The sequence below is a fragment of the Carcharhinus amblyrhynchos genome, chromosome 6 (genome assembly GCF_965287045.1).
Source record: "Carcharhinus amblyrhynchos chromosome 6, sCarAmb.v2.hapA, whole genome shotgun sequence".
In the NCBI taxonomy this organism is placed as follows: Eukaryota; Metazoa; Chordata; class Chondrichthyes; order Carcharhiniformes; family Carcharhinidae; genus Carcharhinus; species Carcharhinus amblyrhynchos.
The window spans coordinates 101126355-101143515 of record NC_137329.1 but is presented as its reverse complement, the minus strand read 5'-3'; the positions used below and the strand labels follow the sequence as shown (position 1 = coordinate 101143515).

At 39.7% G+C, this 17161-nt stretch overlaps 1 protein-coding gene across 1 annotated transcript in view; it reads right to left on the bottom strand.

Annotated features, from left to right (window-relative positions):
• mdfic (MyoD family inhibitor domain containing) overlaps nt 1-16436 on the bottom strand; it is a 69070-nt gene extending 52634 nt beyond the window's left edge. Inside the window, exons 1-2 of the mRNA XM_080191079.1 lie at nt 16171-16436; nt 15698-15836 (exon numbers count right to left, since the gene is read on the bottom strand). Coding sequence (XP_080047205.1) covers nt 15698-15782 — 85 coding nt within the window. The 5' untranslated portion in view covers nt 15783-15836; nt 16171-16436. The remainder of the gene's footprint in view (nt 1-15697; nt 15837-16170) is intronic.
• Between the last annotated feature and the right edge of the window lie 725 nt (nt 16437-17161).

The following is a 17161-nucleotide window of genomic DNA, read 5'->3' as shown; positions in this document are numbered from 1 at the left end:
CCCTGAGTCATTAAGATCATGGCTGATTTGATTGTCACCTTAAATCCACACTCCTGCCTACCCCCAATAACCTTTCACCCCTTGCATATCAAGAATCTATCTATTGTGTCTTAAAAATATTCAAAAGCTGCCTCTGCCAACTATTGAGAGACAGAATTTCAAAGACACTCAACCCACAGAGAGAAAACACTCCCCATCTTTATCTTAAATGGGTGACCCTTTATTTTTAAAAGCAACCGCTAGTTCTAGATTCTCCAACAAAAAGAAATATCCTTTCTACATCCATTCTGCCAAGTCACCTCAGGACCTTAAGCTTCAAACAAGTCGACTTTTACTCTTCTAAGTCTATTAGATACAAGTCTAGCCTGTCCGGCCTCTCTTCACAGGACAACCCAACCAATCCAGGTATTAGTTTAGTGAACCGGTTCAAATGCATTTACATTCTTTCATTAAAAAAAAGGATGAAATGCCGTACAGAGAGTATTCCAGATATGGTCTCACGAATGCCCCATATAATTGAAGCATAGCCTTTCCATTCTTGTATTCAATTCCCCTCATAATAAACAATAGGTTAATTATTTGCTGTATATGCCAACAAATATCTGTGATTCATGCACTAGGACACTCTCCATCTCAGATGTGCAATCTTGCACAAAATAATCTTCTTTATTCTTCCTGCCAAATTAGACAATTTCACATTGGCTAGGTATCTGCCCACACACCTAATCCTAGCTATGTAATTTTGGTCCCCTTCTTAAATTTCCTAATTTTTTTTATGTCATCAGCACATTTAGTAACCATACATTCAGTCCAAGTCATTTATATAAATTCTAAAAGGTTGAGGCCCCAGCACTGATCCCTGTGGCTGTGTCGAAACATTGGCTCTATTCTCTCTCCACAGATACTGTCAGACCTGCTGAGATTTTCCTGCACTTTCTGCTTTTGTTTCTGATCCCTATGGCACTGGTTGCATCTTGCCAACCAGAAAATAAGCTATTTATACCTAACCTCTGCTATCTGCCAGCTAACCAATATTTTATCCAGGCCAATATGTTATTCCTGACACCATGAGCTTTTGTTTCCCACTATAAGTGTGGTTCCTTGTCAAATGCCTTCTGAAAGTCTACGTACAGTGCATCCACTACTCCTCCTTTATCCATAGCACATGACTTCTTCAAAGAACTCCAATAAATTGGTTGAACATGATTTCCCTTTCATGAAACCATACTGACTCTGCCTAATTCCCTTGAATTTTCTGAAGTGCCCTACTATAATGTCTTTAATAATTGCTAATATTTTTCTTATGACAGATGTTAAGCCAACTGGCCTGTAGTTTCCTGCTTTCTGCCCCCTTGCTTTTTGAATAAAAAGAGTTACATTCATTATTTTCCAATCTCACAGAAACTTCCCTGAATCTCATGAGTTTTGGAAAATAAAAACCAACACATCACTGACCATTTTTTAAAATCAGACCCTTGGATGAATTCCATCAGGGCCCAGGGCTTAACCACTTATTGGAATTGCAGGCTGACAAGAACAACTTCCCTGGCTACTATCATTTTCTGGAGTTCCTCCCTCGCAATTCTTGACTTACAGCTACTTCTGGCACGTTACTTGAATCCTCTATAATGAAGACTGGCACAAAATATCAGTTCAATTCATCTGCCATCTCCTTAGTTTCCATTTTTAATTCCCCACACTTGCCTTTTATAGAACCAATACTCACTTCATTAGCACTTTTTAAAAATATATATATAGAAGCTGTTACCATCTATATATTCCTAGCTATCTTTCTTTCGTACTCTAATTTTCCCCTTCTTATTAATCTTTTAGTCATGCTTTACTGTTTTTATATTCTGTCCAATCTTCTCACCTGCCACCCATCTTTGTGTTGTTATATTTTTTTAAATGATACTGTCAGTAATTTGTTTTGGTTAAACACAGATGGTGGGTCCTCACCATGGGATTTTTCTTATTGGAATAAAGCTTTCCAGCTGTGTACTGTGAAATATCCCCTTAAATTTTCCACTATTGTATCTTTATTGAACTATCCTTGAACCTAAATTGCCAGTTCACTTTCACTCAATCCACTTTCATGCCCTAATAATTACCTTCATGCAAATTTAAAATATTAGTCTTAGACCCCTTCGTCTTTCCCGCAAGTTGCATATAAAATTCAATCTTATGATCACAGACCAAATCCTGTTCACCAAGACAGTAGGGAAATAGACTTTCAGGTCCTGAAGTGGTTCAGAAAAAAGCCAGTCTGGTGTTAATCAGAGTCTTGAGTTATAAAATTTAAGTAGCCCATGGGCTACTTAAAAAAAGATAGAACCATATAACATAATCAATCTGATTTCTATTTCAAATTGCCATATGAAAGTAAGAAAAGGAACATTGGTTCAAAGTAGCAAAATACAAATTTAGGATGTCTGGGAGATCTTCTGCATATTAAACGCTCAAAACGTGCAATGAGTTTTCAGATAGAGAAGCAGAAGAAAAATTCTTGAAATAATTTGCAAACAGTTGGATGCCATTTTGGAGGTAATCAAGGTCTTCCTGAGTAATAAGCCAAAATAGATTCTGGCCATCATTTTCAATTATGGGTGGGATTTTCTCCTTCTGTGTGGTGAGTTTCATGGCCGCAAGTGGCAGGATCTTATGGTCCCACTGTTGCCAATGAGGCTACCCATTGAATGCACCCCTTGATGCTGGGAAACACCTGGCGGGGAACACCACTGACGAGACACAAAATCCTGCCAGTGTGAAAGGTAGTAAGATTTCAGCAAGAAATTAAAACCCATGACTGTCATGATCTGAGTAGTCCTCCCATATCTATGAAGAGATTCTTGAAAAAAATGCTAGAAAATCTCAGCACTCTAACAGCAGCTGTGAAAAGAGAATAGACCCAATGTTGCGAGTCTGGGTGCTCTGATGAAGAGTCATCCAGACTTGAAACGTTAGCTCTATTCTCTCTCCACAGCTGTCGTCAGACCTGCTGAGATTTTCCAGCATTTGCGATTTTTGTTTCAGATTCCAGCACGCGCAGTATTTTGCCTTTAAGACATTTTTGGATCAAATCTTGCACTTTTGCAAAAGTAATATTGGTTTGTTATGCAAGTCCTGTAAATCTTATGATGCTCCAACTGCCTCCAACCATAAATCCATTCCAACCATTCTACCCTTGCTCTAGGTCAGTACTGCTTTTCACATGGCATTCTACAAACCCTCATTCCTCCTTTCACACGTTGGGTGTCATTACTTCTTGAATTATTTAAACATATTTTGGTATGGGTCTCAAAACTGAAACTTCTCTCGCTCAATTTTACCTTCTTAGGATCATCAAAACATTCAAACTCCAAACTCAGCATCACAACTTCCTTAAGTAGCATATTTTCAATTTTGCTTTTATTTTGGAATTTGGTGCTACACCTTGGCATTTCATTCTTTTAAAAATCAGTTTCTTCACTCCTTAATGCATGCCCCCCAGAAAGGTTAATTCTACTTTAAAACACAATTGTGCAAAGGGACAATGTGTCTAAGAATGACACTATGAATACCACAAGCATGACAAGTCATGTGTGAAAACCCACCGCTGATGTTCAGTACAGATTTCTTTGGACTGAGCATTAATTCATATTCTGTAGAACTATGTCTCAGATTAAAAACCCTGATATTGTATTTGCTTGTCAACCCCATTTTGAACAGCACTATCTGTCCATTACTCATCTAAATGGATGAGTTAACATTTCATTATTTTCCAATGCACAATGTGGCACCTGCACAGCTCAGTGGATTGCTCATGACACTTTTTAAAGAGATGGCGAGGTTAATTTTAAAAAATGATTAAAAAGCTCAAATGGCAAAGTGTTACTGCCTTCACCAATTTACTTCTATAGGCCACTGTGTGACTGAAAGCAGAGTTTTCAGCTGCCTCGTAGAGGGCACTAAACTACTGTCCATCCTCAAGCAGCTCACTGACGCAAGTTCAATTTAGGACAGCACTGTCAGCAGCAAAGACTTCAGGTAAGTGATTAAAAGGAGCAGGGAAAGCATTGGGGAGTGTGGTAGTGGGCACAATCGTGAGGGGGTGGGAAGCAACATGGTGGCACAGCAGTCGGCACTGCTGCCTCACAGTGTCAAGGACCCGGGTTTGATTGCCGACTTGGATCACTGTCTGTGCGGAGTTTGCACATTCTCTCCATCTGCGTGGTTTCGGCAGGATGCTCCGGTTTCCTCCCACAGTCCGAAAGACATGCTGGGTAAATGCACTGGCCATGCTGAATTCTCCCTCAGTGTACCCGAACAGATACAGGATTGTGGCAACTAATGGATTTTCACAGTAACTTCATTGCAGTGTTAATATAAGCCTACTCGTGATATTAATAAATTAAAACTAAAGTCAGGAAATGGGGCGGGGAATGGGGCTTCTTGACAAAAGGAATGAAATGCAATTACACTTCAGAAAATTACTTTGTGGTGGTGACAGTTTAAGGTCCATGCATTTGATTCCAAACAGTCTTGCTTTTCCTGATTGTAATGGGGAAACCCAGTTTTGCACAGGTGCTCAGATATGTACGAGGGCTGCATGACAGCACAGTGGTTAGCACTGCTGCTTCACAGCTCCAGGGACCTGGGTTCCCAGCTTGGGTCACTGTCCGCGTGGAGTTTGAACATTGTCCTTGTGTCTATGTGGGTTTCCTCCGGTTTCCTCCCACAGTCCAAAGATGTGCGGGTTAGGTTGATTGGCCATGCAAAAATTGCCCCTTAGCGTCCTGAGATGCGCAGGTTAGAGGAATTAGCAGGTAAACATGTAGGGATATGTAGGGCCTGGATGGGATTGTGGTCAGTGCAGGCTCAATGGGCTAGATGGCCTCTTTCTGCACTGTAGGGCTTCTATGATGATTCTATGATGTATCATGCTCCTATTTGTACATATAAAGGCTCTAATGGAGGCTTGCACTCAGGATGCATTCTGCTCACACAAGTATGCTGAATGATGCACTTCCAGCCTATAAGTGTGTAATTTCTGCTCTCAATATTGAAGATGTCAGCACTGATTTGGCACCTGGGAAATAGGCACAGCCTTAGTAAATTTCTGGGCCAAATACACACAGAAACAATGATCCTTAGTTAAAAAGGCAGCCGTATACTAATACACAAGCCAATCATGCAATAATGCTTTCATAGTAACAGGCCTCAATTCAGTAGGTTTACCACTGACATTTTTCCTTCTCTCAAAGTAATCTTCCTCTTCTTAGTGAAACACCCTGCAGCACAGCAAAAAGAGAAAACAAAGTCCTCAGAGGACCTCTTCAAACTACAAAGATATTTCAGCAACTAATTTTACAAGGTCATTCATTCTGGTCTATTTGAGTTCATTCAAGAAATACTTCTGATGTTATCACTGTGCACTACTTAAAAACTTTTTTATATAGTTGAACAGAAAGGAAATTATAAATCCTTGGGACAGGATGCAAGTGTTTAGACTTCTGGCATCTCACTGAGAAATTGTTGTGATGTAGAGTTTGAGCTGCAAAGAGACTGGAGAACTATGAAATAAGAAAACGAACAGAAAATTCTGGAAATATTCAGCTGGATAAGCAGCAGTTGTGGAAAGAAAATCAGATGGAGTGATCTTACCAGCCGTTCCTATACTGCTGCTGCAGCGAGGATGGAGAATTTGGCACCCAGCCAAGTCTCCATTCACTGCAGCAGGACCAGAAAATCCCACTGGCATGAACGGCTGTAAGATTCTGGCCAGAGTTAACCTCTCAAGCCAATGACCTCCTGTTCTGCCCCCAGTACTGTCAGCATTTTGTTTCTGCTTCAGATTTTTTTTCCTGTACAGATGTATTATAAAACTATACAATAATGGATGCATGAATGACCCTCATGTCCTGTCACCAGAATTGCTGAGGACTTGATAGAATGGAAAGGAATTTAAATTTTAAAAGGCTGTATCCTCCAAGCAATCTAGGTCAATTAAGTGCTTTGGAAAACTGCTGTTTAGTGAGCAATCTTTTATTCAAAATTCATAGGCGGATAGGACTTGGAACTAAATTCCCCCACCTCAGCCAAAACAAGGACTCTATGGCAACCTAATCGGTGTAAATAAACATCAGCCCACGTTAAGCTGACCCAAGAACTTGGTACAGAGTCAATGGTGCATCCAAGGCATGATCATGTTTTGCATTCAAGATCCACCCACAAACTTTCCATCCCTTGATTTCCAAAAACTCAACTTCATATTTTTAGGTTTGTATCATGTAATGGCACCCTTGCAGAATTTTGAGTGTTTACTGGGAGAGCCAGAGGGCAGCACTGTCAGAAAGGAAATAGAGGACAATGAATGGATTATCTAAAAAGGACACAACATGCAGAATGCTGGGTGATCTTGATTAATGAGACAACAAAAATTATTTTAAATTAATAGATGTGTAGGACCAACAATGCTGCTTACTTTAAGAAATCAATGGATAAGGACTGGCTAATCCAAGGCAGTCTCTTCAGAACTACATGGGCTATAATTTCAGAACAATTTATATGTTCACACTTACAGCAGAGGGGAAACGAGAATAAAATTATCTCCATGGACTTTCTCACACATACCTCACTCCGGGATACAAACTGAACTGCTCCTTCCTGTAAAATCTCCTCTGTGACCAAATAATATGAAGTGTTGCAAAGAAATTTGCACTTGGGTGAAAACATTCAGAAGACCAGAGACCCAACAAATCATCATGCGAATCAGCCAAATCCAAACAATGATGTTCCAGCATCGATGTGACTATATACCATTCGTGACAACAGGAAACTAATTATCCCAGTCTCTGAATTTCATGCAATCTTTATTCAGATTTTCTTCGTGATATCTAACCAAATACAAAACAATGTTTTTTTTCCCCCATGACTACAGTTGGTTCTGTCAGCAGTACTACCTCCACATTGTGATCAAAACACATATTACTGCACAAGAAATGGGTTTTATAGAGAATTACTGGGGAGAGAAAGAATTTTCTGGCTAATAAATGCTGTAATGGCACACGTAAACTGAAAGACTGGGAATATCAAGGAGCACTTTGAACAATGCTTAAGTGTTACCATTTCTAATTCCCATACATGCTTCCTCTCTAGTCTCTCACTTTAGTGAGAAGGTCAATAACTTTGCGCGGTGATGTGAAACCAAATCTTGATCACTCAACTTATTTAACTTATTGCCCTTGCATCACTAAAGAAAGAGCTTCTGTAGCTGAGCAGCAACTGACCAGAGTGGAGCTTTTTTCTCTTGTAAAGTAAAAGAGGATTTCTCAGAGGTTAGGACAGGACAAAATATGAATGGTAGAGACATTAAACAAATATTGTGTCCATTTTCAAAGTAGCAAAGAAATACCAGAAATAGCAATATTAGTAAGGAAAAAAAAAGTTTAAAAGGACTGATGTTGACAAAACATAATGGCCTGACTGTCCACGTAGAATTATTGTTGGATTTTAGAAGAGGCAGCTGTGGAAATAACACTGATCTTCCAAAATTCCCTAGTTTGTGAAATAGTCCAATGGATTGGTAGATAGCAAACATAACATGGCTATTCAGGATAGGATGGAAAGAGAAAATAGGACAAGTTGATAGCTTAACATCAGTCATCAGAGAAATGCTTCTATCATTATGAAGTAATAGCAGCACATTTTGAAAATCAAAACACAATTAGGTGGAATCAACATGGTTTTATGAAAGGAAAATAATGTTTGACAAATCTCTTCTGCATTTGTTTTAGATATATATTTTATAGTTTTAAGAATTGAAATCTAAATGAAGGTCAATGGAAATATTGAAAAACTGGTAAACAATAACTGGTAAGTGTAATTCAAACAGACCTGGGCTGATTATAGTTTTTAAAAGTTTCATTGTGTTATTGGGCCTATGGTAAGAAGCATTCACACTGAGGATTATAATGTTATTTTGGATCTACCTGGAGGAACCAGTTTGTCTCAAGAGATCACAGAAAATGTTTTGAAATTGGAGTAATAAGTGGGGAAGTTTCAATTATTAATTTAAGTTTTCCAGATCAAAGAAGCTAAAAGCAAATTATAAACACCAAGTCTACCAGTAGCCTTGTTAAAGCCATCTAAAGTCGTTAAAGTAATTAAACCAGTAAGTCTAGTTAAAGGACCATGATATCAATTGGTGATGTAAACTTTCCATGCAGCTCCCAAAATCAAAGGGCTGTTTTGAAGGTAAAAGATGATTAGTATAAATTTCTGTTGGAACGGTTCCACACAAAAATGCTACATTGCTATGGAATCAAGTTGTACAGGAAAATGTTTTTTTTTTTAATTTCTGTTTTCTTGCAGTCACCTTGAAGGGGAGATAGTGAAATGATTGTTTGAGTGGGAGAAGGGAACAAATTTGCAAATATTATAATTCACAAATTAATCTCTAGGCCAGCTGTAGGTAAACCCAGATGACTAAGTCATTTTTAACAGTCATTTTACTCAGCCCTGACAACCGCTCTCTTCTCACTAAACAATGAGATTCAGTGCTTACTGTCAATCTTGACTGGTCTGGAGTTGGAGTTGAGGATGTTGAATGGATGTGATCTATAATGGGTGTGTAATCCCACACAGAAACATAGAACAGTACAGGGCCTTCGGCCCTCAATGTTGTGCCAAGCTTTGTCCAAACCCAAGATCAAGCTATCCCACTCCCTATCATTCTGGCGTTCTCCATGTGCCTATCCAATAACTGCTTGAAAGGTCCTAAAGTGTCTGACTCCATTATCACAGCAGGCAGTGCATTCCACACCCCAACCACTCTCTGAATGAAGAAACTACATCGGACATCCCTCCTATATCTCCCACCATGAACTTTATAGTTACGTCCCCTAGTAACAGCTACATCCACCCGAGGAAGTAGTCTCTGCACGTCCACTTTATTTATCCCTCTCATCATCTTATAAACCTCTATTAAGTCGCCTCTAATTCTCCTCCGCTCTAAAGAGAAAAGCCCCAGCTCCCTCAACCTTTCCTCATAAGACCTACCCTCCAGACCAGGCAGCATCCTGGTAAATCTCCTCTGCACTCTCTCCAATGCTTCCACATCCTTCTTCTAATATGACGACCAGAACTGAACACAATATTCCAAATGTGATCTCACCAACGTCCGTTGCAGCATAACCCCACGGCTCTTAAATTCAAACCCTGTTAATAAACGTTAACACACTAAGCTTCTTTGTGGCTCTATCCACTTGAGTGGCAACCTTCAGGAGATCTATGGAAATGAACCCCAAGGTCTCTTTGTTCCTCCACATTCCTCAGAACCCTGCCATTGACCCTGTAATCCGCATTCAAGTTTGTCCTACCAAAATGAATCACCTCGCACTTATCCTCTCCACCTGATTTTTCTCTAAAACAACCAGCTGGTTATTTATGACAAATGAAGATAGCCCAGTCCATCATGCAAACCAGTCTCCCATCTAGTGATATTATCATACTCCCCGCTACCTTGAATAGTAGCGGGCATCATCAAGGACCCCACACACCACGGACATACTCTCTTCCGCCTTCTCCCGTTGGGAAAAAGATACAAAAGCCTAAGGTCACTTAACAATCAACTCAAGAATAGCTTCTTCCCTGCTGCAATCAGACTTTTGAATTGACCCACTTCCTAATAAGTTGATTTTTCTCTGCACCCTACCTACGACCGTAATAGTATATTCTGCACCTTCTCTTTGTACGGTATGAACAAAGAAAATTACAGCACAGGAACAGGCCTTTTGGCCCTCCAAGCCTGCTGCCCATGTGAACTAACCTGTTGCCCGTATGAACTAAGCCCCGCCCCACCCCCAACCCTTCCCGGGACCATATTCTTCTATTCCTATCCTATTCATGTATTTGCCAAGACTCTGTTTAAAAATCAGTATCGTATCTGCTTCCACCACCTCGTCCGGCAGCGAGATCGAGGTGCCCACCACCCTTTGTATATTAAAAAAAAATTGTTTTGCCTGTATAGTGCAGAAGAAATAACACTTTTCACTGTCTACTAATTCACGAGACAATAATAAATCAAATCAAGGCTGCAAGAAGACAATGGTGAATTTGCCAGCAGCCAGAACAAGGAGTATGGAGGCCATCAGAATCAGGAGTATTCCTGATCTAGAGTCACGGGCAGAAATTGCAACTGGGGCCCATGCTTGGAATGGAAAGTCCAAGCTTGCGAGGAAGTAAAACTGCTGGAAGAGATCAGTAGTATAGGATTCTCAAGAGAGCACGTGCTTTGGAAACCTGAGTGCCAGGCTGGGAAACTAAGGAAATTTGAAAGAAATTCCTCAGACTTGTCACACACATTGGTTTGGACTCAGGAAGGGTGAACAAATCCTCATGGTCTTGACATGTATAATAGAATTCTTGGGTGGAACAAAATAGAACAGGGAATCCTGTTGAGGTTTTCAGGCTTAGATAATAAGGGTTTGTAAAATAAAGTGTTAAGTTAGTTGTACTTAGTTTGTTTAATTCTTGTATAGTAAAGGTTTATTCTGCAACGTATGAAATCTTGTGGCACTATTCTTTCAGTTAACAGCTGGGAGTTCAAATTTATTGAGGGAGGGGTGTCGTATCAAATTCTTAGTGTGAGGCCCTTCATTTTAGTTTTATGATAATAAGTAGGCTAGGTTAAGGTATTTATAAAGTGCCTTACATATAGTGAGGATTCACAGTGTGTCTGGAACAATATATACAAAAGTATTATAAACTGTATAGCCACAATTTAACAAAGTATAATGAAATTAAACCGTATTCTCAATGTGTTTGTGAACTTTGGCCAAACAATGATCTAGCTGCTCAACATGATGGGAACCTCTGTGATAGGGGGATCAAATTATTTTAATACAAAGGGGTATAGAAAGACAGATTCTCTTATCTGCTTGGGATACACAAAAAAAAGTTTAGTCAGAGGCCTGGAATGCACAGGAGTGAATTTGCTCCTGGGTAGTGAGGTTGGTGCAGTCTCTCAAGCTGAAAAAAAGAGGCCATCCTGAGTGAAATAATGACTCCTTTCCCTATTAACCCTGTTAAAAATTGTAGATTTTAGCTGTGGCCTTGGATATACCAGATGTATGTGGGTTACATTTCCTAGGTAACAGGGTAGAAACCTAAATGCAATGATCTCTTAACCCTGTTGGAACGTTATTGACTAAGGTAATACTGTGTAATATTGTAATCGGTCCCTCCAGTTTGGGTGACAGATTGAGCAGGATATTGAAGTGTTCAGAAGAGTATATCAATCTCATGTTATTATTCAGAGAGAACAGTCAACCCTTGACTGTTCTTTCTCCTGATGCATGCATTAATAAATAGATTCCTTTTCATTCTTTAACTATATGTTGACTTTCGTAGTCTAGAGTGAGATCAACCGAGCAGAAGACAGCTGATGGGATACTTTAAAATTCCTCTCATAGACTCCCTCAGACAGATTTAAACAAAATGGTTCATTTTCAGGCTTGCAGCTGCTTGTGAGATGTTGTAAGGATCAGTGCTATGGTCTCAGTTTAAGTGAGTGTGTAAGAAGGTAGCAAACAGAGTGTAATGTGGGGAAATATGAGGTTATTATTGTCAAATATTTATTTGAAGTGACAATAAACTATTAAATGTTGCTGTTCAAAGAATTAAAATGTTCAAAGTTAAAATGGAGGTATAGCAAGCAATTAATTATAAGATTAAGCCTTATTGCAAGACTTTGCAACACAAGGTTAAGGAAATCTTGCTGCAATTTTGTATTTTTGCGACTTCCCAGCTGAAGTACTGTACAGTTTTGGCCTTTGCACTCAAGGAAGCTTAAAAGTTTAAGGAAGGCCCAAAGAGATGCAAAGGTTCACTGGATTGATTCTGAGGGTGAATGGGTAGTCTGATGAGGGACTTGAGTAACATGGGCATAAATTCCCTGAAGTTTAGAAAAAGCAAAGTGATTGCATTGGAACATGTAAGTTTTTCCAGTAGGATTGACAGGAAAGTTGCGAAAAGGCTTTTCCCCAACTGGAGAGTCTCGAACTTGAGCACATAGTCTCAGCAAATGGGGACAGCCATTTTGAACTAAGATGAGGAAGAATTTCTTTACTCAAGAGAGAGTTGGGAATCTTTGGAATTCTCTACCCTAGACTGCTCAGTTTTGACAGTATACGAGGTCAAGATTGATAAAAATTATTGGGATGGGAAAATATGATTGTGATCAGCCATGACTTAACTGAATGGCAGAGCAGGTTCAGGTGGTCATAATTCTACTGCCATTTCTTATGTTCTTAACCAGCCACCATAAATTTAAGTTTCATTACGAAGATAGTTTTCCTCAGAACAAAAAGAAAGGCTGAGAGGAGTTTTGATCATGATATTCAGAATTACAAAGATCTGAATAGAGTAGATTGCGAGAAACCCACCACTCTTGTAAAAGTATTGAGAACAAGGGGGCACAAGTTTAAAGTAATGGCAAAAGAATCAAAAATGTGATACATAGCGAGTGATCAGGGTTTGGAATGCACTGTGTAGGGTGAGGCAGGTTCAACTGAAACACAAAAAAGGAATCAGATTATTTTCTTAAAAAGAACAATATGAAGGGTAGTGAGAGAGTTGCCCATTTGAAGAGCTGGTGCAGCTGTGATGGGCCAAATGATCTCTTTTCATACCATAATCAATTCTGTGATTCTGTAGTTGCCAATATACCTAATATGGAACTCAGAAGCAACTTCTTTACTCGGAAGAGTTATGAAAACACTGACCACTCCATGTGGTAATTGGCTCAATGTCAATAGTATAGATGTACTTAAGAGGAAGCTAGGTAACTGCATGTGGGAGAGAGGAATGGAATAGGCTGCTAGGATGAAATGAACACAGTGGGAGAAGGTTCCCATGGTGCATTGACAATGACCAAAAAAACAGTTTCTGCGCTGCAACCTCTTTGTAATTCAATATTTGTATTTTAATAGCTTCCAGAGATGACAAGACAGTGAACTTAATGTCAGTACACTCTTTTTTGCATTTGCTGAAAATTTAAGAATCTTTAACCCTGATTTGCAAAGTAACAAAAGCATTTATATTGTACCTTTAATGAAGTAAATAGTCCCAAGACACTTAACATCAAACCACATGAGGAGATGAAAAAAGCAAAAAAAACCTTTTCCTTCTCTCAAGTTTTAAACAGCATCTTAAAAAGGAGGAAAGAGTTTTTTTTCCAGGAGAGCAGGGTGATTTTCAGAGCCTAAGACCTCAGTAACTGAAGGTCTGCCAAACAGTGGCATGATTAAAATTGGGGATGGGCACGAGACCAGAACTGGAGAAAGGCAGATATTTCAAAGAACTGTGTGGGAACACGCAGAGGTGGGGAGGCCGCAGACGTGAGGAGCAGCATGGCCATGGAGGTAGGAAGTGAGGAGGCCCTGGATGGGGATTTGAAAGTAGAGGTGAGAATTCTTTTAAAAATTCAAAGCATTGTTCATCTTGGAACCAACAGGGGTGAACACTTGAATAGCGCCTGGTGCAAAATGGATGGAAAAGCTTTAGACGAGCTGGTGTTTATGGAGGTGGATGAGTGGAGGCCAACCAGGAGCAGTCAAGGAAAACGTTTCAAATAGCAGGTAAACTGCTGCCACAGTTGAGTTGTGTAATATTCAATAGTGGAAATGAACAAACAGTCTTCATGATGGTGCAGATGCATGTTCAGAAGCTTAGCCAAGATCAAATGCAACATCATGGTTGCAGAGAGTCTGTTACAGCTTTGACCAGTTACCAGCGACAGGGATGGGGTCACTGGTTGAAGAAACAAGAGTTTGTGGCAGAAGCCGAAGATAATGGTTTAGTCTTCCAAATAAGAAAAAACACACTCTTTACATTTTCTAGCCCTGGAGAAAAAGAGAAGTCAAATTCTGATGAGTGAAGCAGCACCATACCCTAGCTATCCAAAATTCACAGGAAATTAAAGTTATTGAAGGCCTGGTTCAATGCCTTTTAATGACTAAATTAGTCCAAGTTATTTACTTACGTGGAACAGATGAAAAACTTAAAAACGTGAAGCACTTTTATCGGTTTGTTTGAAACGGTCTGCATTCATCACAATATATTGCAACAGTTGGGTGTGGGTAATCTCACACATTAGTGTTCCCTTGCACTTTTACTTTAAGTGGGACACTCCGCAACTTCCTAAATAAATTGAATTCATTTGTTTGAATGTTAATATGGGGTAGCACGGTGGTTAGCACTGCTGCTTCTCAGCACCAGGGACCTGGATTTGATTCCCATCTTGGGTAACTGTCTGTGTGGAGTTTGCACATTCTACCCATGTCTGCATGGGTTTCTTCCAGGTGCTTCGGTTTCTTCCCACAGTCCAAAGATACGCGAGTTAGGTGGATTGGCCATGCTAAGTTGTCCCTCGGTGTCAAGGGGACTAATCAGGGTAAATGTATGAGGTGATGGGGATACGGTCTGTGTAGGATTGCGGTTGGTGCAGTTTCAATGGGCCAATCGGCCTTCTTCTGCACTGTAGGATTCTATGATTGTCACAATAACACTTCTGTTGACGTCAGGAAATACATTTACGAGTTCAGTTGCCAAATAAGAAAGAAGTTAATGCAGCAAAAGAGAAACAAATTGTTCACAGCAACTGAAATCAGAAAGTTGAGGGCTTTGAAATAAACAAAATACAAAGACAACAGAAATAAAACAGCTGCCTAGCATATAAATACACAATGAACTGGCAAAATTAAACTGCCGGCTGTTGATTAGGTGACACACCCAAACACCAAGTTCATGCAAGCTGCTGTCTCTCCAGTTTGTTTATCTAACTTACAACTTTTTGAATTGCTTGTTTGAAGTTGTAGCTGTGTTATGGTGATAGCCAGAGAAGTCTTTCATGAGATTCTGATAACAGATGCAGTTCTAAGAAAATTACAGGAGCCTCAAATAAATATTTTCCACAATATTAACTTCAAGACAGAGACTCCTATATGATTTAACTGATTTTAAATTTCATAGTAGCTTTTTAAAACGTTGCTGCATTTCAATGTAAATCTTAGAAGAAATTCTTTTTAATACCAATGAAATTGATTGGATTTTACTAAGATAGATACTCTAAAACCAGAAATTATCAAAAAATTAAAGGTTGCCCTTTTTTAATGTTTACTTTTGAGTGCATCTCCTCGCAGAAGAGACACTACAAGTCTGAAAAACCAATGTGCACTTTCGCCCTGCGGTGCAAGGCATCCCAGTTTGAATCTCAAAAGTATAAATCAACCCTGCAATGCAACATGCATGAGCATCATCTAAAACAAACCAAAACGAAAAGCTTGGGGGATCTTATTAAATTACCACTACAAGATGTCAAACTTCAACAGACCCCAAAGTATAGGTTGGATGAATATTCATCTCAAGTTTCAACTAAAGTCCTAAAACTATTCTAATTCTTGTAGCAATCAAACGTGTATGTGGAAACTTGATAGTGTCGTATTCAGATATTCACTCAAGGTAATTAAGCTTTACAGATGAAAAGATGTAAATTGAGTGAGGCATTCACCTCTAATTAAATTCTCATTTGGCTGGCTCTGTGTGCACTTTGGGGGCCAAAATGTTAAGTTTTAAGTTTAAACTGAAACGTTTGAACCTCTAAGGCTCCAGAAGCATGAGATGCCCTGCGTTACTCCCCCCTCCCAAGTCTCCTTACCATCAGTATTGAGTAAAAGGCAGTTTTCTGTAAAAATGTCCTCTTCTGGCCCTCCAGGCCCTGGAGGCTCCTTCACCTGGGACATCTGCCAAAAGCAGCTCTCACTCAGGCGCAGATGCTGGAAACGGAATCAGCAATCCTGAGAGAAAGGGGGGAGGGGGGAGGGGGGAGGGGGGAGAGAGAAGGGAAACTCAAAAGTAATCAACTCACAGATTTTTTTTTCAAAAAAAGGGAAAAAAATACGAAATGTAGAAAGCAGTCCATTCCACCCCATCCCTTAACTTAAATGTGGAAAACTGTTTTTAATAAATGCCTCCATTATATGAATTACGTCAACAGCTGTTCCAAAAATTAGAAAACAATCAATGTACAACAAAAATGTCGATTATTTTCCTTCAACAACTAAGAGAAATTAATGCTTTATTTACTAACAGTGCAACACCCAGTCTCAGGTCTTGCCTTAGGTTACTTACCTGAAAACCATCCCAGAGCCAATTGTTTTGTTCTCGAGGTGTGATTTGATGGCCCGAATTAAACAACAAAAAGTTACTCAAGTCTTCAAACGATGCCACTTTCTGCAGTTCACACCGTTCCCCCCCTGCTCTGCAGTCAGGGCTTGAGTTCAAGGCAAGATCTGCTACAGCTGCTGCTCTTACATTATCCCTCACCAACTCATTTCTTCACTTTTCTTCACATACAGTCTTTTTTTTCTCTCTCTCCTCTTCGCCCCAGACCACAATTTTCATCATTTCCGGATGCCAATGGTATTCAGCATTGGAGTGAAGCCACCAAAGAGTGTGTGTGTGTGTGAGATACCCGCGGGGTCCACACGCCCGCCGCTTTAACACAGCCTTCAGCTACGCCCCAGTTGAGATCTGTTAACTCTTCGCTCCGTCTGATTCTATTTGCATTTCAATTATTTCTTCCCTTTATAGGCAACACTGCAGTTTTATATATATATATTTATCTGTTTACGTTGAATATTAAGAGCCCTTTCAAAACCCCATGCCCCAAAACAGTGAATATTATCCAGGCTTGGCGCTGCAAAGCAGCTGATTTTCAAACGCTGCCTGATATGTATTCTGACCGTTACACAGCAGCTTATGGGTTGACGCCCAGTGGAACTCCAGGCCCACAGAGTTAAAAAAAATGTCTTTTTATTCACGGTGTTTGCACTCAATGTTCAGCAGGAGAACAAAAATTACACTGGAATATGTGGCTAGTGACAGAAAAGAACTTTTTCCATTCAATTCTGCACGGCAGCGTCGTTTACAAGTTAGAAAACTTTCACAACTAAGTCAAACGATGCCTTTCATGCATACGGTTGTCACAGTGACCAACTCAAGATTTAAAAATTCACCACGGGAAGGATTTCCTTTGTCAGAAATGTATCAACTCTATTATAAAATTAGGGAGTTTGTAGTTTTTAGTAGCATCCTGTAGGATTCTGAAAGCACAGTAAAA